This window comes from Alternaria novae-zelandiae (assembly GCF_023758075.1).
Source record: "Alternaria novae-zelandiae strain BMP 2774 chromosome Unknown scaffold_6, whole genome shotgun sequence".
NCBI classification, from domain to species: Eukaryota; Fungi; Ascomycota; class Dothideomycetes; order Pleosporales; family Pleosporaceae; genus Alternaria; species Alternaria novae-zelandiae.
In genome coordinates, this window is record NW_026056966.1 from 820582 (window position 1) to 845445 (window position 24864).

General features: G+C 52.7%; 9 protein-coding genes across 9 annotated transcripts; 1 reads left to right on the top strand and 8 right to left on the bottom strand.

Annotated features, from left to right (window-relative positions):
- Window positions 1–796: 796 nt before the first annotated feature.
- Window positions 797–2386, bottom strand: J4E88_003799 (uncharacterized protein; the record flags this gene model as incomplete). The annotated part of the gene is made up of 1 exon (XM_049397447.1): window positions 797–2386. The coding sequence occupies one exon, from the start codon at window positions 2384–2386 to the stop codon at window positions 797–799; it is 1590 nt and encodes a 529-aa protein (XP_049256835.1).
- Window positions 2387–2940: 554 nt separating this feature from the next.
- Window positions 2941–4896, bottom strand: J4E88_003800 (uncharacterized protein; the record flags this gene model as incomplete). The annotated part of the gene is made up of 3 exons (XM_049397448.1): window positions 2941–4267; window positions 4316–4667; window positions 4719–4896. 3 exons carry the CDS (start codon window positions 4894–4896, stop codon window positions 2941–2943), a joined length of 1857 nt encoding a protein of 618 aa, XP_049256836.1.
- A 621-nt stretch (window positions 4897–5517) lies between these two features.
- On the bottom strand, window positions 5518–6330 carry J4E88_003801 (uncharacterized protein; the record flags this gene model as incomplete). The annotated part of the gene is made up of 2 exons (XM_049397449.1): window positions 5518–5937; window positions 5989–6330. 2 exons carry the CDS (start codon window positions 6328–6330, stop codon window positions 5518–5520), a joined length of 762 nt encoding a protein of 253 aa, XP_049256837.1.
- Window positions 6331–7020: 690 nt separating this feature from the next.
- J4E88_003802 (uncharacterized protein) lies at window positions 7021–7926 on the bottom strand (the record flags this gene model as incomplete). The annotated part of the gene is made up of 2 exons (XM_049397450.1): window positions 7021–7376; window positions 7434–7926. 2 exons carry the CDS (start codon window positions 7924–7926, stop codon window positions 7021–7023), a joined length of 849 nt encoding a protein of 282 aa, XP_049256838.1.
- Window positions 7927–8731: 805 nt separating this feature from the next.
- Window positions 8732–9437, bottom strand: J4E88_003803 (uncharacterized protein; the record flags this gene model as incomplete). The annotated part of the gene is made up of 3 exons (XM_049397451.1): window positions 8732–9094; window positions 9212–9362; window positions 9430–9437. The coding sequence occupies 3 exons, from the start codon at window positions 9435–9437 to the stop codon at window positions 8732–8734; spliced, it is 522 nt and encodes a 173-aa protein (XP_049256839.1).
- A 919-nt stretch (window positions 9438–10356) lies between these two features.
- On the top strand, window positions 10357–11183 carry J4E88_003804 (uncharacterized protein; the record flags this gene model as incomplete). Its single annotated transcript, XM_049397452.1, has 3 exons — window positions 10357–10929; window positions 10986–11055; window positions 11116–11183. 3 exons carry the CDS (start codon window positions 10357–10359, stop codon window positions 11181–11183), a joined length of 711 nt encoding a protein of 236 aa, XP_049256840.1.
- A 414-nt stretch (window positions 11184–11597) lies between these two features.
- J4E88_003805 (uncharacterized protein) lies at window positions 11598–13064 on the bottom strand (the record flags this gene model as incomplete). Its single annotated transcript, XM_049397453.1, has 1 exon — window positions 11598–13064. The coding sequence occupies one exon, from the start codon at window positions 13062–13064 to the stop codon at window positions 11598–11600; it is 1467 nt and encodes a 488-aa protein (XP_049256841.1).
- Window positions 13065–14916: 1852 nt separating this feature from the next.
- On the bottom strand, window positions 14917–15240 carry J4E88_003806 (uncharacterized protein; the record flags this gene model as incomplete). Its single annotated transcript, XM_049397454.1, has 1 exon — window positions 14917–15240. The coding sequence occupies one exon, from the start codon at window positions 15238–15240 to the stop codon at window positions 14917–14919; it is 324 nt and encodes a 107-aa protein (XP_049256842.1).
- Window positions 15241–22806: 7566 nt separating this feature from the next.
- Window positions 22807–24368, bottom strand: J4E88_003807 (uncharacterized protein; the record flags this gene model as incomplete). Its single annotated transcript, XM_049397455.1, has 4 exons — window positions 22807–23355; window positions 23404–23653; window positions 23707–24132; window positions 24181–24368. 4 exons carry the CDS (start codon window positions 24366–24368, stop codon window positions 22807–22809), a joined length of 1413 nt encoding a protein of 470 aa, XP_049256843.1.
- Window positions 24369–24864: the final 496 nt, after the last annotated feature.

Below are 24864 nucleotides of genomic sequence, written 5' to 3' on the forward strand. Positions count from 1 at the left end.
TCGTGTCATTTCAAGTACGCCCGACTATCACGACATCCTGGTCGTGTTCGACGGCTGTGAGTGGGTGCACGAGGCGCAGAAACACGATTGAGGTTTAGGGGATATGCGGGGCGTAGCCTTTGAGCACGGGCAGCGTTGGGCCGGGGGTTTGAGAGGCGGATAAAGTGCGACTTAGTCCAGTCGTGGCATGGTTGGCGCCCGCCAAGCAGGCGTTCAGTCGTGGCTGGGCTGGGAGCCTCCTAAACCTGGATCCTGCATGCAGCGATCTGGAATTCGTTGCGATAGAGATCTCAATGCGCGGTCAAAACTCGCCGGTCGGTATAGGGCTGCAGGGCAGTCGTCCCTCTGTGAAATTGCGCAGCGATGCCTTGCGACACTTGGACATTTCAATGTCGAGCTGATGCAGGTACAGCCCGTGTCCCTGAGCTCATCCCTTCGGCCCCCGAATCGCTGCGGATACTGGAATATCCTTCAGTTTGCTGGCTACGCGCCAGCCGAGGCATACACTGTAAGAAGCTTTCGATAACATATGAAACCTTACTCGCACGCTCCTCCACATTTTATCGAGTTGGTAGTGCACCTGCCTGTAACGCAGCGGTGCGTCCGTATGTAGGAGGGATACTCAGTCAGAATACGTTCGCTAGCACTCGTCTTGTTAGCGCATGAACATGAGATACAGAGAACGCCTTTGGGTGCATCCTCAGGAGTTTGGGCAGATAGGAATGCTTCTTCGTACGTATGTATTGCATAGCCAAGACGCCAGGTCCAATATAATACTGGCGCGCAAGGTGGGTTCTCAAAAGCAAAACCAGGTGCCAATTCTCTTGCTCCTTCCTTTCCATCCCTTATCAACCGGCTCCATATCTTCTTTGGTATAGACATCGGTCTCAAGATCCATTTCGCTCGCTTTCCTAAACTTGGTCTTCTTCAGAAGTTTCCAGCCGACAATCATCAATAGGAAGATAGGTAGCTCCAGGTAGAAGCTAACGAAATCCACGGCGGCAAACTTAGGGCTGAATGACGACCACCCCTGAACTAGCACAATAAAGATGTTTAGGAAAACGCAGATGTAAGGGCCCCAAGGGTACATCCAGTTTCGGAAGGGTAGCAGGTGTTCCTTTCCTTGGGCTTTGAGACCTGCGCGGAAACGCAGCGAAGAGATGCCGATGCATATCCAACTCAGTTGGTTCGAAACACCTACGATGTTCTGCAGCCATGTCCATAGCTGGCCCGATCCGACGAAAGAAAGGGAGAAAAGTATAATGGATATCAAGCTCGTCGTCAAAACGGCGATCCACGGAACTTGGTATCGCGTCAGCTTTGTGAAGACCTTAGGCGCATGTCCATTCGCTCCGAGTGTGTAGAGCAGGCGGGAGCCGGCGTAGAGGGCGTGGTTGCCTGCAGATATGACACTGGTGAGGACTACTGCGTTGACGAATGATCCAGCCGCTTTAGATCCGGCCATTTGGAATGCGATGGTGAACGGCGATGTGCGCGATGACTTCGTCGAGAGACCGGGATAATCGTACGGTATGTTGAATCCAATCATGATAGCCGTAAGGATGTAAAAGAGCAAGATGCGCCAAAAGACGTTCTTCACGACCTTTGGAAGCACGCGAGCTGGATCGCGCGTCTCTCCGGCCGTGATTGCGATAGACTCAGTTCCACCGTAGGCGAACGATGCAGTCACGAAAACGGATGCGAAGCCTCCAATACCACCCACGAATGGCGCATCTCCAGCAGTCCAGAACTTGCCTCCAATATATCCATGGTCGGTGTTGGCACCAGCATTGACTGCGATGCTCAGGATAACGAAGATGACGATGGTCACCACCTTTAGAAGACTAAGCCAATACTCCAGCTCGCCGTAAGCCTTGACGTTGATGATATTCGCCAACACGATAAGCACCCATACGGCTATGCCAACAGCATACCATGGAACACTATCGCTCCAGTATTGGATCAACAGCTGCAAAGCGACCAGATCTGCCGCCGTACTGACAGCATCGTTGAACCAGTAGTTCCAAGTCAGCGCAAAGCCAAACGCATCGTCCACGTAGCGACCGGCGAATGTGCAGAAGGAGCCGGCGACAGGGACAAAGGCAGCCATTTCGCCAAGAGATAGCATGGTGCAGAAGACGATGAAGCCGACGATCGAGTAGCAGATGAGTAGCGAAGCTGGTCCGCCAGTTGCAAGAGCTTTACCAGTTCCGAGAAAGAGTCCAGTACCGATCGTGCCTCCGATGGCTATCATCTGTACCTGCCGGGCACTGAGGGAGCGTCGAAGGCGATCTTCGTTGACGAGATGAGATGGCATCCGGTCCAGGGATTCGGGCGATGCCGCCGCGACATCATGAGGATCTTTCTCGGGGTCGGTGGTCGTCATAGTTGGAGCGAGGTCTACCGCGGTAATGCGATGCGATGTAAGAGCTGAATCTCAGAGCTGGCGCATGGAAGCTTTTCATGGCGAAGCTTACTTCTCGACTGAGCACGAGCACGTTACCCATAATTCGCAGGCGAGTCAGCGATCATTACAATTCTGGCGCATTTCGCACAACTTGCCACGGAGCACGTCATTTTGCTCGTAGCGGATTGGTGGTGCGGGGGAAACCAGAGGGTCGGAAACATTTTCACTCTAAGTTTGCATCGCACTATACCACATACAGTTAGCGGTATATCCCTCTTGGATGGCTATTACTAAGGATGCCTAGGGCGCGAGGAAGCTTGTTCAAGAGCAACCTTGGACATTCGTCCGCTAACATAAATGGTCAGGGCATCTCATTCTTCATATCCTACTTGCCAGATCTCGAGTGCGACGACTTTGTCTTCGAAAACCGTCGAACTTGCATTAATCTCTACACGTCGCAGCGCATCGGTGAAAGCAAGACTTAGAGCTCCGGCGTTGATCCTCACTCCCTTGTTCTTCTAGGGCCATCTTGATCAGACTCCTTTGATGATATCCGCAGCCTTCTCCGCAACAGCATACATCGTTGCCTGCAAGTGCGCCGCTGGTATCAACGGAAGAATACTCGCGTCCACCACCCTCAATCCTTCTACACTATAGACTCTCAACTGCGGATCCACACATCCACCCAACTCTTCTGGCATCAGCGCACATGCGCCGCTCGAATGCGCATACGTCGGATCTAAAGCAGCAGCCTTGATGCTCGCGTCAAAGATCTCGTCGTCGGTCTGATATTGTGCGCCCGGCACGGTTTCGACAGGCGCATAGCGCTGCAGCAGGGGTGCGGTGGTCCAATGCTTTCTGTTCCAGCGCACGAGCTCGCCAAGTACTAATTTATCGACTGGGTTCTGGAATGCGTTCCGGACAACGATCGGATTTGCAGATGGGTGCGTGGTGTTAAGGGTCAGCATACCGCGCGAGAGAGGTTTCTGCACTGCGGTAGTTGCCCGACCCCAGGGTTGGATCGGGTATTCACCTGTAGCCGCATCGTCGGAAAGGTAATGCTCGATGAGAATCTTGCGCTGTGCCATGAATCCCTTCAGCAAGGTATCGATCTTCGAATAGCGTTGTGGTAGGTAGGTGGTGGCATCTTGCTCAGAGATGAGGGCGGTTATGTCGGCGTACTTGTCCGAGAAATCCTTGAATGCGAGAAAGAGTGCGGCATTGCCGCGTCCAAAGGTCCATGGACCCGTACGGTTAGCTTCGTACAACTCGGCAGCTGTGGCGTTGAAGACTGGATCAGGTATTGTGACAAGCATGTCGGGATTGGGAATGGACTGGTTCGAGAGGTTGAAGCGCATGTACAAGGCTTGATGATCCTGGAAGTTCGAGCCAACAGCCGGAAGGTCTTTCTTCACAGCAATCCCAGCAGCAGACAGTTCATCCTTTGGACCGATGCCTGACAGCATGAGCAGATGCGGTGTAAACACGCCTCCGGCTGCAAGTATGACTTCTTTCTTCGCAAAGACAGATGCCTTCAAGGATTCGTCGTTCGATGTATACTTGACGCCGCTTGCTACGAGCGTAGTGCTGTTTTTGAACAAGATCTCATCGACGTGGGTATTGGTCATAAGATGCAAGTTGCTTCTTGTTTGAACTGGATCGTAGTAGGCTCTGCGAGCATGGCTCCGCTGCTTGGTGGAATTGTCAATGGAACTCGGCGTCCAGAACGTTCCGATGGGTCTAGTGAGACCTTCGGGTGAGTGAGGGATGTCGGTTCTGGATACGAACGATCCCATGATGTCGACGTAGTCTTCGTATTGGTAGTTGGGTATGGATACTTTGACTGGACCGTCACCGTATCTATTCGTGGTTAGTTACCGTACAGTTGAAATCGACATGAGCACGTACGCGTTGGCATCGAAGGTCATGTTGAAGTGCTGGCGGACTGCCTCCGAAGGGCCATCAAAATGAGTAGACTTTTTGAAGTACTTCGCGAGACCGTCATAGCCCCATCCCGGATTTCCTAGCTGCTCCCATGCATCGTAGTCTGCATCGGAACCTCTATCCCACTGCATCCCGTTGACTACTGAGCCACCGCCAACAACATTGCCTACATGCACCATCCAAGTCTTGTTCTTCATGAAAGGTTCTGGAGCAGAAGTGATGGGATAATAGTTCTCGGCGTTGATGTTGGCAAAGTAAGGCACGCTTGTCGTAGGTCTGTTATCGATGGCGCCATTCTCAATGACCAGAACAGAGACTTGATGCTGTCAGTGATGTAGACCATACTGCTGAGAGGCGTTGTGCTTACCATCTGCATCTTCAGTCAAGCGATTGGCGACTACTAATCCGCTGAGTCCTCCACCCACCACAATATAATCGTAGGTAGTTGACACTGGGGACGTCTGTCGAATGCTCACTGCCGCTGCTGCGGGTGTAGAAAGGGAGCCGATGAGCCCAACAAGGAACGTGTACCTGACTGACAACATTCTCGTGGGTTTCGTGATCTACGCTGTCATGGTGAGAAGATAGTGTCTCGTTCACGGCATTAAGAGACCAGAACCTTTTGCTCGGCACGTCCTTAGGTACCTGTGCCACAGCTGTACATTTACCCATGTCAAAGGTTAGAGCTCTCAATACCCCCGACCCGAGTCCACACGGGGAAGGTGGGATGCTGCAAGTGGGTCATCCCATACAAAAGGTCCTGTAACTTCAAACGAGTCGATGCGTTATTCATTTCGGTTTTATCCTCGATTCGACGGAGTGGTGTTGATCGCGCATCCTTCCGATGCGCGTTCGCGGTGAGCCCCTCTCTGGCGCTTGCCCCGGTGTTGAGCCAATTACGAATGGGCTTTGAGTGGGGCGCCAAGCAGCGGCAGCAGCTTCCGTCGCGTTGCCGAAAACCGATCTTTCGGCAGGTAGTCATTCCTGCCTCAACGTGCGACATCCCAAAGGCTGGCAGAGTATCGTGTCATTGATATCATTCTATTTACCTACGAGCGATCTATCGTTTACTCCGAGATCTCACATTCATTCGCGTTCCAACACGAAAACCCATGTCTTCTTGCTGTTCCCAAATCCCATACGTTCATACGCCGTCTCCAGCTCTCCTACTCCGCCTCCTCCTGCTCCTGCAAGTCCTGTACCCTCCTGTCGGCCTCAGCATCCGCTCCCTTCTTGCTCACAATAGCCTGCGCAATCCACGTGCTGACAAGCACCACCGCGCAGACCAAAGTGGGAATCAACATCCTCCTGCTCGCCTGCGCTTCACTGCAAATCTGTTGACTGTGATCATCATACCCACTAGAAAGCATCTCGAATATACTGCAAGCAGCGAGTTCGCGCGTGCAGTCGAAATACGGGTTGTAGTATGAGTATGCAGCGCTGGGTACGCATGCCTCGCGTTCCAGACGTTTCTTGGTCTCGAAGGTGATGATTGTGGAGGTGAGTGACATGGCGAATGCGGCGAGACCGAAGAAGATCGAGCAGGCTAGTACCCATGGGAAGCGTGAGCCGGCGGTCTTGGGGTTCTGGAGCAGTTGTCAGCAGGGCCTCTAGAGGTTGGAGGTAGTTAGGCATACCTTCTCCTTCATCATCATGAACGCCACCGTCAGCCATCCCACGACTCCGGCAACCAACCCAACACAACCGCTCACCAAGACCCAGATGTCGTTGCTCGTCACATATTGCATGTAGACTTTGTTGAAGTCTCTGTTTCCGGCGTCATACTCCTCCCAGTACGCCCTGCGTGCGGGTGAGCCAACGGGTCCGTAATATGTGTATCTGCCTTCTGGATAGCTTGCGTCCATCGACTCGCTGTAGTGTGTGACGAGAGCGACCGTTGCAATCGAGAGAGCAAGCAGGGTTGTCGATGCCAGGAGGGAAGTGGCTTGTAAGGCCTTGGAGAGGATTGATGAACTCATGCCTGTATCGTATACAGTAACGTTAGGATGGAAATACGATGGATGACCTGGAAAGGGTAGAGGTCGGGGTGAAAGAATGATTGCGATATAAAGCACAAGGCTGGCAGCCCACGACTACTATATACAACCACGATAAAGCCGGGCGGGGTACACTCCACCGCGCTTTTCCAGTCGCATGCTGGAACGGGACCCGAGTAAGACATGCTTGATCGCACGACTGCGCCTCCGTCAGGCATCCCGCGTCCGACTTCTATGATCTCAAACCGACCGCCAAGCCCGTGCAGCGCATGCGATGAAAGAAGAATGCGCAGACATCATTCGCGCGGATACACTTGGTGCTGCAGTGTATCGGAGCGGAGTCTAGGCAGATCCTGACGTCGTCATAGCGACTACGCCGGGTTGTGGTGTTGTTTCGCCAATGGATCCTGGACCCGAGTTCGCTACCAACGCCACGTACGGTTACTTCGACAACAAAGGACTGATCTGTTCTTTTCGGTGCTCCCGTACTCGGCTCTACGGTCGCTGTTACTTAGCACTGTCTACGTGTCGGGTTGGAGAATTCTGCCTTGGAGTTGACCTCACAACAATGCACATTGCAACCAACACGGTCCGATCCATGGATAAGTATTGCATACCATATTGTTCAGCCTTGCATTCCTTTCCTATTATTCTCTTCATCTCTTATCCACCTCAATACTCATCATCATACCTCTGCTCGTCCCTCCCCTCATCATACGCATTCTCCATATTGTCACCAAACTGCTCCACGCCTTCAGTCATGTTATCCCACTTATTCTCGATATCCTGCGGTATGTCCTCCACAGCCTGAACCTTCTCGCCCGTCCACTCCGCTGCGTTTTCCGGGAAGTCTTCCACGTCCTGGACGCCGTTATCCCACTTCTGCTCGACGTCGTCGCCAAAGTTCTCGGCGCGTCCGACTTGCTCGCCGGTCCAGCCCGCGGCGTTTTCGGGGAAGTTGCTGACGTCGTTGCCGAATTCGTCGACGCCGTTGGAGACGTTGGCTTTGGCGCTGTCCCAGCCGTCTTCTACGATGGGATGTTAGAGATGATGTGGGTAAGTTGGGTGACTGAAGGAGTACGCACCGATCTTGTCGCTCTCGTGCATCAGCAGTGCACCGCCTGCAACACCTGCAACACCAGCTGCGGCGTACTTCCAGCCATTACCACCGCTCTTCTCTTCCTGTTGTCGACCACTCCGAGTCGGGTCGTATGCGCTCTGCTGGTATGCACCCTGGTTGCTGTAGCCATCCTGGCCGTAACCATAACCGCCTTGTGGAGGTGGAGCGCCGTAGTTTCCCTGTTGTTGCGCGTAGCCGGGGCCGGGGTACTGGAAAGTTCGCTCGCCGTTCTGCTGATTCACGAAGACCCAACGATTCTCGCGTTGATCCCACTCAGCATACCATGGTGGCGAGACTGGTGGTGGTTGCTGGGAGTGCTGTGGGGGAGGATACTGTGAGTAGCCCTGCTGTTGTTGTTGGGGTGGGTATTGGCCATAGCCTGACTGCTGCTGCTGTTGCTGTTGGTCCTTTGAACCAGAGCTGGTGAAGTCGGAGATCAATTCGCTGAGGAAACCCATGATGAGTATGCTGTGGATGTTGGGTTGTGTGAGGAGTTGGTAGAAGTTGTATGAGGACTGTCAATGTGGATGCAGGTGGGGTGAGGTATTTATTCAATGATCTACCTATGCCCCTCTTACGCATCAATCGGTCCACTACATCTGCAGCTAGATCTGTTCGAGATGGCCCACGATGCGTAACAAATGCGAACGGCCGGACCTTTGAAACGTGGCGCAATCTCGGTGAGGCGGTGAGGCGGTGCCGCTCTCTCCGTATTCGGCAAAAAGCAGCCACAATGGCCAGCAACGGGCAGTTGCGACAGATACGTCCGCTTCTATTTTATCAAATCCCATCCTGAGCATGTCAAACGCCAACAGAACCAGCGATTTGGCTGAGGTGGCCGACCCTCATTCGCAGGATGTCAAGCTTCGTTAAGCTTTACTTGGCACGCGGCTGGTCCCTTCCGGATGAGCTAGGCTCTGACAGCCCCACTTGAGCGAAGGTTTTGAGGCGCAGTTCAGGGGCATTTAATGACGCGACGCGTTGCACTGCGCCACCCGGCCGAGATGATGAAGAGCAGACTGCGAGTCCAATGCTACAATACTCAGCTACGCAGGGATACATGTTCATTGAACGCTTTAATCAATCATTGAAGGAAGTAACTGAACGTTTTCAAGGTTGTCTCCTGCAACCTTCAATCCATGAGCAAACAAGGCTCAAAAGGCTACATTGGCCGAGGGGTCATCCATGAGTTTGGCTTCGAATGTAAACGTAGATTTTGCGCGCTCGTTCAGTTTTACCCTTCCATTACATGCCGCTACAGATCTAGTCGGATATTTCGTAGAATCCCTCATCAGATGCCCCGCCAGACTCCTCGCCAGACTCCTCGCCAGCTTCCTCGCCAGCTTCCTCGTCTGGTTCGAGCCCCAGTACCCAGTCAGTGTTTCGATGCCAAGCGCCCTCTCTCTGGAACGGCCAATCCTTGCACCACCGCGGAAAGCCGTCACGCCAGAAGATGTAATACGGTCCGAAGTTGTAGACAATTTCTAGGCTCTCTCCAGGCTCTGCACTTCTCTTTCTGCTAGTCCAATACTCGAAGTATTGGATAATACTGGCGGGCAGTTGCTGGCCACTGAGCTCGAGATACACGAGCTTCGGTGGCCAAGGTGCGTGTTCGAGCGTCTTTCTCTTCAGGATGTTTGGTCGATCGGGAGTGGTGGTCAGAGTGATTGTTAGTATATTATCGCATTCCAGCAATGCTGAAAGCGTGAGGTCAGAGACTCTGGGTGCACCATCGATGCGCACATGCTTCAACTTCGGTAGCGCTCTAATCATGGCCGCAACCACCTCGTCTGTGATCTCTAGAGCCTTCTTACGCGATGGGTCGCCTAAATATACCGACCAGATCGATCTTTGGAACTCCCATGGAGCTTCGGTGATTCTTTTTATCCTCCGGCTGTTGTAGGTAGTACGTCAGCAGAACGTAGATGGAACGCTATGAGGTAGATGACCAACTTATAAACATTAACATCGCGATGGATATACACCATCGCCTTCCGCACCTGATTGAATGTTTCCGGTCTCCAGTCTTCCGCTGAGCGTATGATCACTGAGAATTACGGGTCCTCAATGCCATGCCAGCCTATTGGCTTTTCGGGATCGAGTCGTCGCCGTTGCTCGTTGACGTAGAAGTTACCTTCGTGGTCACATCCGTCCCAGAAAGCTAGCGGCCATTTGCGCTCTCGTGGATATTGCGCGTGGTTGATCCACGTAACATTCTCGACCTTCTTTGGGTACCCGCGGACCCAGTCCCCGGACTTTTCTTGCTGCGACATGGTTTGGCTGGAAGTGGTGTGAGAAGAGACGGAAGCTACAGCGCATGGGCATGATGGGCAAGCGAGCTGCGGCCAATGGCGGTGTGGCCGATCGACACGCGACATCATGGCCACGTGACCACGCGTTTTCGACCACGCCATTATCCCAAAGCGACAACAAACAACCTCAAAACAACTCGACGCGCTGGTCGGACGCACCGAAGATCTGCACAATGGCCTGGAAATCGACATTGCAACCTTAAGGAACGCTTCATCGTATTACCGTCCAAAATCAGCGCGAGGGCGAAATGGATGAACGTCACGCGGCATTCCACAACTACCAAGGGCGGGCCTTGCTGAGCAGTTCTCAATACCCTTTTTCACGACAACAGATCAAACACGCGCCAGCAGCCATGAGCAAGTTTTGGAGAAAAGCGCGCGACCTTGTGACGTGTTTCGTCGCCTTCACCTCGAGTTTGGTCGGCCTACTTTACCGCAGATTCTTCTTATACCTATAGCAGTAGCTTGTTATATCGCAGCCTCTCTCGAATAACTTCTCCTCAACAACCTATTCTGCGCATCCCTTAAACCGCCTTCTCGATCGGTTTCAAGTTCCTCAAACACTTCAAGTCCAACATGAAGCTCCTCGCGATCTTCTTCCTTGCTCTCATAGGCTTCGTCGAGATCGCCTCCAGTGTCGCTATCACTGGCGTCTCTGACGACATTACTGGATCTGCCGCCACCGGAGACTGCCGCAACGGCGACGAGAAGTGCACTATTCTCCCGATCATCCTCCTCGGCCGCCACTCCATCAAGCGCTGCATCAACCACAACTGGGTCGACGTCGAGATCTGCAACGTCGGGGTCATCTGTATTTCCGACCCTTCACCTCACTGTGCCCTTGCGACTATCAACGGTGAGATCGCTGACAAGGACGAGACACCTGTTGTCGCCGCCAACGAGATTTCATCCCGACAACAGGTCTGTCTTGAGGGGACTCTGCAGTGCGCTTACCTCGACCCAATCAAGCGGCACATCATTCAACGCTGCTATGGCCGCAAATGGGTTAACACCAAGGTCTGCGAAGCCACCGAGACCTGTATCGGTGGAGCTGCGCCCCAGTGTGTCGCTCAGATCGTTCTGGCTCGCGGCGAGACCGACGAAGAGGACACCAACGAGGAAAACACCAACGATGACGACATCGACGCCGTAAGTCCCTCGTCCACCCTCTCTTATTCTAACCCGTGTATACTAATGAACCCCAGGACCTCGCCAACAAGACCGACCTCCCCTGCACAAAATGTAAGAGGATGCGCGATGATTGCTTCAGAGTGGGTCCCACTCACCTACTCCCCAACCGCCCTCTCCCCCTCGCACTGACTAACATTGCCGTAGAACCATCGCTGCAGAACAAGTTACTGCCGCCACGAATGCCTCAACAGGATGAGGAGGTATCTGGTTGAGGACGGTCGACATGGACGGTATCGCGGTACTTGTCAGGACTACTGCCCGCAGTTGTGTCGGTGATACGGAAGCGTGGGCTTCGGTCGGTTTTGCAGTTGCGTGGCGATGAGCATACCGTTGATATGAAGGGTTCGATGATTGGTCTTAGGATTGAGGGTTGAAAACGATGGTATGGCTTAGGCAGACGTATATCGTAGCATAGCTAGTTCATGTCGCGTAATGCGTAAAGACTCGGCTTCTCGTCCTTCTCTTCATTGATCGTTTTGACGTCTCTATACCGAAGCGGAACGATACCTCTGCTACACATATCCGTTACACACAAACAAGATCTCAAGCACCCTTACGACATATCATGCACCAAACAGCCCTCTCAATAGCAACCCACCCGCGCAAACTTTTCTGGGGTATCTAACCTAATCGAAAACCACCTTCTTCCCTGCCGCAGGCCCCTTACCCCCAAGATCAATCTTCAACTTCTTACTCTCCTTCGCCAACTTCGCCGCCTGCCAACTAGGATGCAACTCACCCTTATCATCCCTCTTAATACCCAGCCCCATCTTCCTATCCTTCTTATCGTCCTTCTTGCCCAACGGCTCCGCATTGCTTCCACTCTGCTGCACACCCCGACCGCCCAGCGGCTTGCCCCGTCTTTGTCGCTTGTCGTCACCGGCAACGGCGCCTCGTTTGAGATCGAATTTGACGTTCTGCTGTTGCTTCTCGAGGTGTTTGGCTTTAGCGCCGAATTTCGCCTCCGCTATCTTTTGGCGTGCGCGTTGGCCGCGGCGGTTCTTGCGCGGTGCCGTGTCCGCGTCTAGGTCTGAGGCTTCGGATTCGGAGCCGGAGAAGTAGGCGGCGTGGCTGAGGGCGGGGAGGAAGGCGGAGGAGGTGGGCTTTTCGAGGGCGGCTTTGGTTTTGGTCTTCTTTGTGGGTACGGCGGCTTCGGAAGAGGAAGAGTCTGAATCTGAGTCTGAATCGGCAGAGGACTCGTCGGAGGCAGGGGCTACTGATCGCGAGATGGCTATAGTATCGCTGTCCTCGTCCTCGTCGTCACTAGAGTTGTCTGGTTGTGCGACTTCCTCCGCTTCGTCCTCGCTATCGCTCGCGGCTTCGAGATCGGCGTCAGGGTCGTGTTCGCTTTCGCTGTCTGCGATACTCGGCGGTCGCTCATCGCCGGATACCGAGCCCTCGTTGTCTTCTTCTCCCGAGGACGGCTCGGCTATCCGCGCGCTGAAAGCCATGTACGGGTCGTCCGCCTCGTCGCTCGCGTCCTTCATCTCCACGTCGTCCTTGTCAGCAGCCTTCACCCTCTGCGCCTTCCTCGCCATCTTTTCTTCCTTGTGCTTCTTCATCTCCTCTGTGGTATATTCCTTAACGATCTCCTCCACCTTTTCGTTGTCCTTGGCTTTATCCACCCCAAGTATGCCCTTCAGGTCCTCGATAACCTGATCCACGGCCTTCTTCACCTGTACGACTTTGAACATCCTCGCGGTGACATTCAGTGTGCTGGTATCCTTGCTTCCTTCTCTGATGCCGGAGATGTATTCCTGAAGTGGCTCCGCATCCTTCAAGCTTTTGACCCGTGACAAAGTTTTGCGCAAATGCTGGTCGCCCAGCTGCTCCAAGTTGAGCGCCTTGAGGACATTGTACTCGGCGTTCAATCGAAACACTGCCTCTTTTTGTCCTTTCTTTGTCGCATACTTCTTTCTGCGACTGTACTTCTGGCGCTCGAGCTGTGAAGCATGGCGCAGAGCTTGGAGGAGCGGTTTTTGCGCATCTTCGAGGCGCTTCTGGCAGTACTTGGCTTGTTTCGCGGGGTTCATGATCACGGGGGGAGGAAGGTTCCCGGAGGCGGCGGCCGTCTCGCGCTTTCGTTTCGGCATCGTGGGCGTTGTTTGGCGGTGTTGCTGGTGTTGTTGGTGTCGGGCGGCTGGTGGAAATTTTGGAGATGGGCGCGGCCTAATCGATTAGCCCGCGGCCAGTCACCTTCCCATGTGGCCGCCGCACCAACCTTCCTTCACTCTCACTCTTTCGCGTCTTGTCACTGTCATCACACCACGCGCGCTGCCGAGTACATCTTCATGATGCATTGCAGTCGTTTCGAAAAAAAAAAAAACATCGAGATGCATACTACAAAGATAGCTAATCAGATTAGCTGAGGCGCTTAAGGCGCATTGCGTTTCAGTCACCCCTCCCCTCCTTCCATTTTCATTTCACCTTGCGTCATCATCGTTATCTTCTCCTTCGCGTCTGCTGCTGATTATAGAACCGCGTCTCTGGCATCCACGGGTGCTGAGGCGGTCTATCGTCAGGCGCACCTCCGCCCCGCCCGCCATCAGGAACAGCGGGTTCAGCGTCAGCATACTCGCTTCGACCCTGCCCTCGTGGCCGCTCACCAAACTCCGCCTGTCTTCCTGGCTGCAGATGAGGATCCGCCTCTTCGGGTTGTGAGTCGCGGGCGTTGTTCATATTGGGCACCTGTAGGAACTCGGGTCGCTGCTGCTGCTGCGGCGGCGGCGGCGGCGGCGGTTGGGGATTACCCTGACCCTGAGCCCCCGGACCCTGAGGTGGTGGTGCTCGTTTCGGTGGGTTAGGAGCACGCTGCGGTGCAGGGGCGTTAGCATTGTTGTTCCTGTTGTTATAGCCAACGGGTACGAAGCCTGGCGGACCGCCGGCCAGGTTGTCTGTCTCATGGTCAGCTCTTTCTTATCGGTTCTGCTTACTACATGACAGATTGTACGATCTGACATTCCCATCATCTCTTCGCGCGGACTGGAGTGTCTCGCTCTCTGGTCTGTCTGATGAGCTCGCCGACTGTTGCTCTAATCTTCCCAGATTGATGGGACATGCTTGCGTACCCAGTACTTCTTCGTTCGTGCCATGGTGCTTGGTGAGACTGCGTTGGGTATGGGAAGAAAGAAACAACCATGACGATCTTATACTGAGGGATAGTGACTGCTGAGAGCATGGAAGAGGAAGTACTGATCCAATACTGGATGCGGAGGTATTTCACGGAATGCCACTTACCACGTCTTCCTGGCCCATTGCGGTACCGTCGCCGAGTAGCACCATATCGATAACCATCATCGCTCTCATCGCTATCGTAACCGACATCGTACGCATTCCTTCCGCGTCTTGGTTCTTCGTATCCAGGATATCCTCCATATGTAGGATACCCTCCATATGCAGGGTATCCACCGTATCCACCGTATGCAGAATATGATCCTGCTTATTTAGCAGTGAACTAGTAGGCTATTCTGAATACCTTACCGAAGTCAATGGGAGGCGGCGTCTTACTTCCCCCGAAGAGTCGTTTGAAGAAGCCCATGCTGCTGACACTATGGACACAGGGATTCGATGATGTACAGAAGACGCACTTGTGGGATGTCGAAGCTGACGTCGGTAGAAAGAGCTGCTGTTTAGGATCGTCGACGAGTGGAAAAGGAGTACTTTGGCCCGGCGAAGCGCAGTGGCACTATATGGACCACGACCCAAACGGTGAATATGCAGTAATCTTCAAATTAACTACTCACAATCACAGTCCTTCGTGACATCCTAACCACTGACGATACCCTTGATATAATGAACACCAGCGCGATCCACCGTACGCCAAACGCCTCCGAACTTGAACCATATTCCGCAAACAACAATTCAAACGTATGATCGTCCATCGAAACATCAAAGAAGATAGAGTGCTGGCACTCGAACCTCTTCTCCACGCCTGTCTCCGTCTGGTCAGCGCCTTACAGCCGGCCTCTCGCCCTTGGAAAAATCCGGCTTCTCCCCCCCGGTTCTAAACGCAAGATACGTCAAGCCATCCTTGTTTATATTGCGCTCGTACTTGAGTTTTGCCTTGGCATAGTTTTCTTTGAGTCTCTGTTTCTTTTCGGCTTCTCTCTTGTGTTGCTGGTTCTCGTCGGTCTTCTTCTTGGCTTGAGGAGATGAGCCTCCCTCCGCTATCTTGGCCTTTCGAAGCACGGTTTCTGATTTTCCGTTTGGGGTTTTTCTGACTGAGACTACGCCAAGCACTGCTTTTGCCACTGACGGTGGGAAGACCATCTTTTTAAATGTTGCCTGGAGATGTGTATTGGTTGGATGGTTTGTGAGTTGCGTGACGATCAGGGTAATCCAGGTGTAATAAATTACGGGAAAGGTTTCGATGAATGCTGGGTATCGGAGTCGAGGCTTTATGAGTTGTTATGGAGAAAGAGTAAGGCATGCGGGAGAGGCATTTATAGGTCCGAGTGGGCGAGTACTGCTCTCTTCGCGGACTGTATGTGACATCGTCCATTCAAAAAGCTGGCATCTGGTTTGTATGTCATTGACAGTATCGATATACCATGCGACATGTGTTCTTCGTAAGGTTCACAGTCTGAACGCCCATGGCAGTTTCGCATATGTCACATTGAAGCCAGCGGTTATATAAGTGACGGGTTCCTCGTCACCCATCAGGCCATCTCTTTCACTGCAAGGCTAGGTTACATATATATCGACGTTGGTCAAACCGGAGACGATGAGTAGGTCAGCATGCATCCCACGGCACTACGATTCATACTGACATCACCAGGGGAACCATACTCGAGAGGTCAACTATTGCGTGATGGCAAGAGTATATTCATCCTACATCGAACGGCAAGCAGTGCATGACTAACGTCAAGTGACTCATACCTCAGTCTTGTGCAACGTACACATCGATGAGTCTAGCCGCTACAGTATCTGCATCATCAACACCTTCTACCTCCCCGAGCAATCTAGCACCCGTTTCTCAATTCCGAGCTGTGCTCTGCGAAACTGCGGCACGCCGAGCCATACGCCACCTTCAGCCTCCGACCATCCCACCCCCGATACTATCAGGCCTTTCAATCGAACCTTTTCTTAGGGAACTTGCCCCTGTCGCCTCTTTCATATACAAGCGGTGACTCTTCATACTCTTCCTCCAGGCGAGTTGTCCTACTAGACCGCCCCACTTTCTCACGTCGCTTATCCCGCGCCTTAGGCAAACGACCGCTTTTCCGACCTTGCTCAAGTTCTTCGCCCAATCTCTCATACCCCGTTCCGTATTGAGGCGTAGGTGTCACGTACGGCGGCGAATAACTTGCATCAGCAGTTGGATAGTATGATTGAGCGGTGGGCGGTGGATGTGTATATCGCGGGTTTGGGTATTGCTGATTTGGATATTGATAGTTTGTATATTGCGGATATCCCCCTGGTGTGCCCCAAGTAGGGTAATGCGCCTGCTGTTGTTGTGGGTACTGGAAAGGATACGTATGCGGTTCAGACTGCGAGTACGGCTGGGGGTACGGCTGCGAGTTCGGTTGCCGTTGTTGATACCGCTGCTGATGTTGTTGCTCTTGCCGCTGCCACTCTTGGTACTCCTCACGATAGTTCCGCTGTTTTTGCTGATCTTGGGATCCAGATGCGCGCCCCCCTCCGCCGACCTCCGAAGGGTCCGGGAGAACTACAGTCACATTGTCGCTGCCAACATACGAACGAACGTCGATGTCGGGTTTTTTCTTGCGCCTCGATGACCGAAGACGCACATTATCTTTTGAAGCTTCGGCAGTATGAACGGCGTTGTCATGGTACACTACCAGCGCAGTGTGTTTGCTTGCAGGTGGCCGGACGGTTCCAGTGCTCGATACTGAGCTGCTGCGATGCGTTGAGACAGATCTGCTGCGTTCGTAACGAGATTGACTTCTGGGTCTGGCTTCTTCGTGCTCATCGTAAGTTACTCTCACTTCCGCCAACTCATTGCAGGAGCCTGTAGTGCGAGATGTAGTACTACGACCACGGTCATCACGAGATGCTTTTCGACTACTTTTAAAACTGCTTGCTTTACTCGAGGCTCGTCTCGAAGTAGGCTCGCGTTCGCTACTAGACTCGTGGTCGTTGACGTCGATATGAGTCCTGACTTTCGACGCGGAGCTGATGCCTCGCTCACTTTGACTAGGTTTGATACTCGAGACTCGTTTCGAGCTTGACATAGATTGGATGTCTGACTCGTAGTCATTTCCGTAGATATGGCTCCTGGCCTTCGACGCAATACTACTATCTCGCTCACTGCGACCCGATTTAATGGTAGTCCTTGTGCTGGCAGCGACAATGGGGGCTCTTTCGGAGACTGAAGAAGTATATCTTTCGCTGGGCAGAACATCACTTGGTCTGCGGCTTCTCACACTGCTTTCTACTTCGCTCGGACCGCAGCTGATTACAGAGTTGGCGTACTCTTCGTCGGCCTGGAGTCGAGCGGCACTGACAGTGCTGCTGATATGTTCGCTTCGAATGCTTGGTGCTACACTAGCCGTTCGCGACGATGGAGCTCGCGAAGATAGAGCTCGTGAAGATGGAGCTTGTAAGGACGGTGCTCGCGAAGAATTCCTGGAGTGGCTCTCTTGTCGGTGTCCTGAGAATTCATTGTTGACGCTGACGGTGGTAGATACAATACTGGGACTCCTAGATACAGGCGTGGGTGATACACGACGGTCCTCCGATACCGTATTTCGGGCGGCACTAGCGACACTCTGCGAACGAGACGGCTGCAAACTGTGTATCACGCTTGAAGCAGTTGACGCAGGTAAAAGCGGGTGCTGATCTGATATCGTACTTGATGTGACGGTCACAACGCTTGGGGCGCGATACGTTAGAAGTCTTGACTCAGACGCAGGCGTCGTGCTTTCAGGTACCCTGCTCTGAGCGGCGCAAGAGCTGTCTCGTGAGGGGGGTAAAGACGGGTATATCTCGGATACCCTGCTGGGAGGGGCGCCAACAGCGCTCGGTGCACGAGAGCTATCTCTTGACGGAAGCACAGCCGGATGTCTGCCCGAGGCCGTACTCGGAGCTACACTGACAACGCTTGGGGTGCGAGGGCTATTCGAATTTTGGCCCGGTGATGACACATTGTGTGGAGGATATGAGTGATGCTCCGGCGGTACGGCAAGTTGTGCAGCACTGCTAGTGCTCATAAAACTCCCAGCATTGCTGACTATGCTTCCTGGGTGGGTGATATGAGTACTATGAGCGAGGTACGGGGTGTGCGAAGGAGTCGTGGGGCTCGGTCTTGTTGTTGCTTGAATTTGAGCGCCACTGACGGACCTTACAGCATGTTGACTATAAACCACAGTTCCGGGTACAGGTCGTGCATAGGGCGTCTCTTGGGTCTCGCTTGATGTCGAGCTGGCGAACCTCGTGTTAGGTAAGTGTATTGTAGATGGGCGCCCAGGGACGCCTGGTGCCGGTCCGCTGGCTGCAGGTCGATCTGGACTGCGACTCGTGGCATGCTGAGTCTCTTTCCCTCGCTCTCTAGAAATCTTTCCCTGGTGCTGACTCGACTGCCCAATTTTGGATTCTTTTCTCCCTGTTTCAGTGAACTCGAGAGAGCGGCCCTTAGGATTGTTGCTGTATTCGTGTTCCCGGCTCCAGGCCTTCTCTTTTGGATGTTTACGTGTCGCGGAGAAGCTCATTTCAGTCCCAGCCACTTGTAGTATTTCATAGACCGTCTTCAGGTAAGAGTCGTTCGGGAAGTGGTAAATTAGTTTACGTGAGGGGTGGCGGAGTTCCTCGTGGCATACTTAACTGGGCTACATGTGAATCGTCATCATGGAATATACCCCAGGTCATGGAATACTATGACTGCTTGGAATCACTGCGTCAATACAGAGATTTGACAGCTTCGATATTTTAGTGAGCAAAGAAAGACTCACGGGTGACAGAAGTGACGCGTGAATCATACTACGTATTTTGTATGAGTAACAACTACGAGAGTCTTTTGAGCATGCGTGGAACTTGACTAAGCTACGTCTTCTACCGTCATTCATCTCAAGTCTTGCTGTCACCTGTCGCCACAAAGTGACACGGTGTACCGGAATTATCAAGTCTCATTTGAACTTTCGCGCACGAACTCAAGAGGGCATGCGACTCGCGCCATGGCGGGGATCCATGCTCCAGTATACATTGAAATGTTTAGATCGATATCACAAGATCCTGTCTTCTCTAATCCAATAATCAACCATTCTACCAGGTTCGATATTCACCCGAATTTCTCTTATAGCTCGGAGACCTAAGTTCAACGTTGAAAGGTCTCTCGCCCTGGGTATACAATCTCTCCTCGGTCGGGACGTACATCCGAAACCGATCTCTATCCATGTCTGCACCGGCCATGTTCCTCTCCTTTGCTCTCCTCCAGTGTGCTTCGCCCACACTGATTGCCGGATCTGTGGGCCAAATCTCATCGCTGTCGTAGCTTCCGTCGAACTCTGCATCATACCTCTCATACTGCTCGTGCTTCCTATAGCCATGAGAGGACGAGGCATGGCTCGCGCCTGGAACCTCTTATCGATGGCGAGCGCTATAATTGCGGCTGTTGTCGTTTCTTGGGACCTTATCGCTGCGGTCGCGACGCCCGTGACGGCTGTTGCTGTTTCCTGCTACGCCGCCATCCCGCTGGGTGGACGTATAGTGGCCTCGTCGTGAGCTACTATGATCAGAATCTGTTGCGAACTTGGTCCATGTACCATCCGAGATCGGTGGCATAGGTGCTTCAGGAAATATCGGCCGTTCGATCGATACGCGGCGCGATGACTTGCGTTTGTCCGACCCGCGGTCTCTCGTTGTCTTCTCAGAGGGGCTTCTGGGTGGTTTTGCTTTCTTTCCTTCCGCTGTGGATTTATGGTGGGCTTTCTTCCGGGAGGGAAATAGGCCTGAAAGCATGGTATTTGATGAATGCAACGCTTCCAGATGCAGATATGACGGTAGATGTATGGTCGATGATTGAGAAATCTTTCCAAGATGTTTGACGAGTTTGCAAGCAGGGGACAACGTTGTATTTTATCGCCAGCACATGTGAAGTAACTTCTCGCACTCCAAGTGCATGCTTCAATAGGCAAGCAGTGAGTTCATCGAGTCATCGATGGAGTCACAGAAGGAGTCATACTTGAAGTCATTCATGGATGTCGTGGCCAAATTGATGTGCAACTATTCCGTAATCAAAGGCTAGAAGAATACGCAAAAATGTCATAACAAAATCACACAAATCACTATCAACGGAGGCTATCAAGCAGTTTAAAAAACCTAGGTACGCTTCTATCACTAATGAACTTTGAACCGGTTCCAAGGGTGGAATAAAACCGTGACACGAACATCATTCACTATTTAAGAGCATTTGCCGCGAAGGAGCGAGGGGTCTGGCTTGCTAATTTCAGAACCTGATTGTGGAAACCGCAAGTGATATTCATGCATGATTACTAGTAAAGCTGTCTTTGTTTTGGAACGAATTCGGCAGAGCTTACTATCGACGCCCACGCCTCTTGCCACCGCCGAAGCCAGCACCAAAGCCCACACCGGGAATATCAGGGCCCATGCCACCAGGTACACGCATACCAGGAGGTGCACGCATACCAGCCCCACCTCCAAAACCTCCAGCTCCATCCATTGGCTCGCCTAATCCTTGAGGCATTCCACGTTCTACATTTCCATAACAATCGTCGTCGTCGTCGTCATCATTATCATCAAACATTCCCCCCATATTGCGGCGTTCGCCCACCCCATGGAGGCGAGGCGGTTTGAAGAGCTTGGCCCACTGATCCGTGTAGACTTTCTCCCACTCTTCGGAATCACCATAGGCTTCCGTCAGCAACTCGTAGTATTCCGCTTGCGCTGAGAATCGGTCTCTTTTGTTGAAACGGCCGTTGAGAGGGCTGTTGAACCCATTGTTGGACCGATATCGACTGAAGATGTACGCCTCTAACTCGCTCGGCGGCTGGACGAAACGTTGCGCCCGGTCGGCTGGCATTGGCTCAAGACCATGATCTTTCCTGTGCTCATTGTGCCTTTCAAGTAATCTAGTCCTCTCTTTCATCCAAGCTTGAGCTGTCTCCGCCTTCTCTTCGTCGGTGGGGAAAAGATGACTTTTGCCTTGTGCCTTCCCGAAAGGATACCCTCCGAAAGGATACCCCCCGGAAGACTTCCCAGATTTGCCGCGGCGCCTAACAAAGAAGGGATCCATGTTTGGAGAAAGTGGGTTTTAGTTATTGACGTCAGTGTCAAGCCGGAGATGTTGCTGAGTAGCTGTTTTGCTGTAGATTGATGTAGAAGGAGGTATCGTAGGAAGCTGCACTAACCATGGGAGAGAGATGTTTTATATGAAGCAACTATAACTTGTGATTGTGAAGGATGATCATGTGCTGTTGTTGATGAGGTGTGAAGTGACGCCACGTACATTGCTGCGCTCGTCAGCTGGACTAAATGTTACAGACGCCATCAACATTCGATCGCCGTGACAATGCTTATCTATTAATCACGAGTTAATTGAGTGATGCTACATAAACGTTGCGCAGCGAGCTGCACACCTTGAACATACAGCCTATGCCTTAGACCTCGTTCGAATGAAAGTGGTGAGAGAAGCAGAAAGAAATTATCAACTGTACTGAATAAATGGGCGTAAAGATGCGTTTGTCATACTATTTCAGTAGTTTCTAGGACACCTACCGCCCACGTCTCCAAAATCTCCATTGCTGTTCGATATCCCGACGACAACCCCATCAATCTCCTCTCAATCATGCATGTTCCAAGCAGAAGCCTTACCACCTCCAGCAGGCCAACGCGGGCCACGCCCACCCTCTTGACCTCCTCCTCCTCCCCCTCTACCATTGTCCCATCGACCAAAGCTATGATCTGGAACAGGCGGGCCTCCACGGCCCACGTCCCTGATATCAGGAAATCCAGCGTTAGGTTTTCTTCCTTCCCCTAGACCATTGTCCCATCGCCCAAAACTATGGTCTTGAATAGCTGGGTCGCGACGTCCCGTTCCCATAATTTCCGCAAATCGCGCGCGACGCTTATCTCTCTTTCGCTTTGAAAAGTCCAAAGGAGGAAGGTGATCAGGTATTTCAAAGAGCCCGTCGTCTCCACGGTGCAAAGGTCCACCGACACCCATACGCATCAACTCATCCAGCTGTTCTTGCGGTCTGCGAGAAGGTCCGCGAGAAGGCCGTACCTCAGACGGTATATCATGAGTGTCACTGCGCCTTCTAAACTGAGGCAGCCCTTTTGAATTCCTCTCATAAAATTCCTTTACACGCGCCTCCCCTGCTACTCGTGCGTCTACATTCCTAGGATCCATACCTCCAGGATCCCTGGGACCGGGTATGGGTGACAACCATGCATTTTTGCCAGGCTCGCCGTGGTGATAGAGTGGGGGTGGGGGTTTGCTGCCTTTGAAGAAATTGAAAAGGCCCATAGCGTGTGGTTTGTGCTGCGAAAGATGTGGGTGCGTCGAGTTGACTTTGGGTCACCGGAATTTGCTTGTAGGTGTCTTGTGGTATGTAGCAGGCAGTATGGGAGATTGTATCGCAGTAGACGTCGTGGTGCTGGGAGGTTAGACTTGTCTTTATATTACAGGTATACCGTGACCGCGGCGTTCTGGACTGTGGAAGTAGAGGGTCACAGTATGCTGTCGATGCATGAAGGAGACACGTCAGTTTTGTCACTCGTCACCTGCACAAAAGTGGTCGTTCTTGTGATCATCTTTGTGATCATTGCCATGAAATTTGAACGCTGTCATAATATATACATGCTGACAAGCACGACTGGTGACATCCAGCCGCCTGTCAATAGCTATTCTGAGATGCCTCAAAAGAATGCTGTGATTCCCTCCTTCCTCCTTAGAGCAATGTGAAGGGAGATGTACACCGCGATACCAAGTCCCAGCATACCGGAGATAACACCAAAGCCCATGAGGTACTTTGGCTTATCGTCGGCAGGGAAGAGGTATGCGCCGTAGATCTGCGCAAGATTGCCCATGGCGTTGACAAGCGCGATCGCAATGGCCCTGACTTCCGGTTGCATGGATCCGAAGGTCGCACTAGCAAAAGACAGCGAAACGGCGTTGGAGGACCAGAGTCCAGCGGCCATGAGAACAAGCAGCGCATATCGTGCCTTGAATTCGTAGACGAACAGTACGCAGATCGAGGTTATGAGTGCGAAACCGAGCCAGCCTGCGATGACGAGACCACGGTGGTTGGAGATGGCGTCGGCGTAGTAGGTTGTGACTGCTGTGCAGACGAAGGCGACGGCGTAGATGGGGACGGTCATGTATTGAGCGGTGACTGTGTCGGTGTATCCGAGACCCGTCATGAGCGTTGGGTAGAAGTACGAAAGGGTGGAGGAGCCGACGATGACCTGACGTCTGTTAGTCGAAGATTTTATGATTCGCACGTTCTGACTTACCATGTAGCCAAGGATGAAGGAAATGGTCCTCCAGTCGCAGATAGCAAGACGGAAGGATTTTGCCTTGCCCATTCTCTCATCACCTTCGGTATGTGTTTGGACACCACCCTCCTTGAGGCGGGCGATGGCGATAGCGCGCTCGCGGTCGGTGAGTCGCTTGGTGTTGGCGGGGAAGTCCAGCAGGATGAAGTATGCGCACATCGCCCAGACAATGGTCGCAGCTCCCTCGATGATAAAGAGCCATCGCCATCTATTACTCAGTCAGTCATGAGGTTTTCTCAATGTTCGGAGCTTGTTCCTTACCCGCGAAGACCACCAGTACCCTCCATGCCGCCAGTGATGGCACCTGCGAGAAGACCACCAAATGCGCCACTGAGAATAGCCGCAGACATGTATACACCGAAGCGCTTCGACTGCTCGTCTTTCTTGTACCAGGATGAGATGATCAGAAGAATACCCGGGGCGAAACCGGCTTCGAAGACACCAACGAGAATTCGAAGTGCGACAAGGTGCTTGAAATCGTGGATGACGGCCATGCAGCATGTCAGGGCTCCCCAGATGATCATGATGGCAGGCAGGTAGACGGATGGCTTGAGGCGAACCAAGAGCATGTTCGAAGGCGGCTCGAAGACGACGTAGGTAACGAAGAATACAACCAATGCAATGGAGTATTGCTCAGAGCTGAGCGAAAGGTCATCAGCCATACCGGCGATTTTCGCATTTCCGATGCTAGATCTTGTTAGCTGTCGCTACTACGTCACTTGAAATACAACTTACTTCGTGCGATCCATGTACGATAGCAGGTACATCAACCAGATTGTCGGGAGCAGAAACAGGTCGATCTTGCGGACCAACTTCGCTTCTTCATCCTTCGTCCATGTGAAGTCTTCGGTGACCTCGACATGCTTAGTGCTGTCCATCTCTTTGAAGTCGACTGGATCCTGAGAGTGGCGTGTCGACGACATGGTGTCCTGATCTGCGGTTTGGCAGGTGCGACAGCGTTGTGACAGGAACGAAGCTGCAGTGGAAGGAACCGACTTGCAGTGTTGCGGTAACCGTTGCGGATATCTCCAGATGGGTGCGACACCCGTGTAGCTTTATAGAAGGAAGATACCTCACCTCCACAGGTTTTGATGATGTTGGCTCAAAACAGCTTGGACCTCCCCAGATTGTGTTCGGCCCTTTTCCCTACCCCAGGTGCCCAGGTCGCATACTAGGAGCCGAAAGCCCGCTACAGGCCCGCTACAGACCCGCCTGCACCGATAACTTGACGGTTACGATTGGTTGTGGAACACGACAGAACGTGTTCCATGCATGAACTCGCTGCGCACCCGGCTATGTGCCTCGAGGCGAACTTTGTGCCACTAAGCGAAGGCAAAAGGTCGGAAGCTCACGTGTTCGTCGCGTCGGCGCGTATGCTCGCCACGAGGCCATCGCGCCTCCGAAGATGGTTTGAGCCGA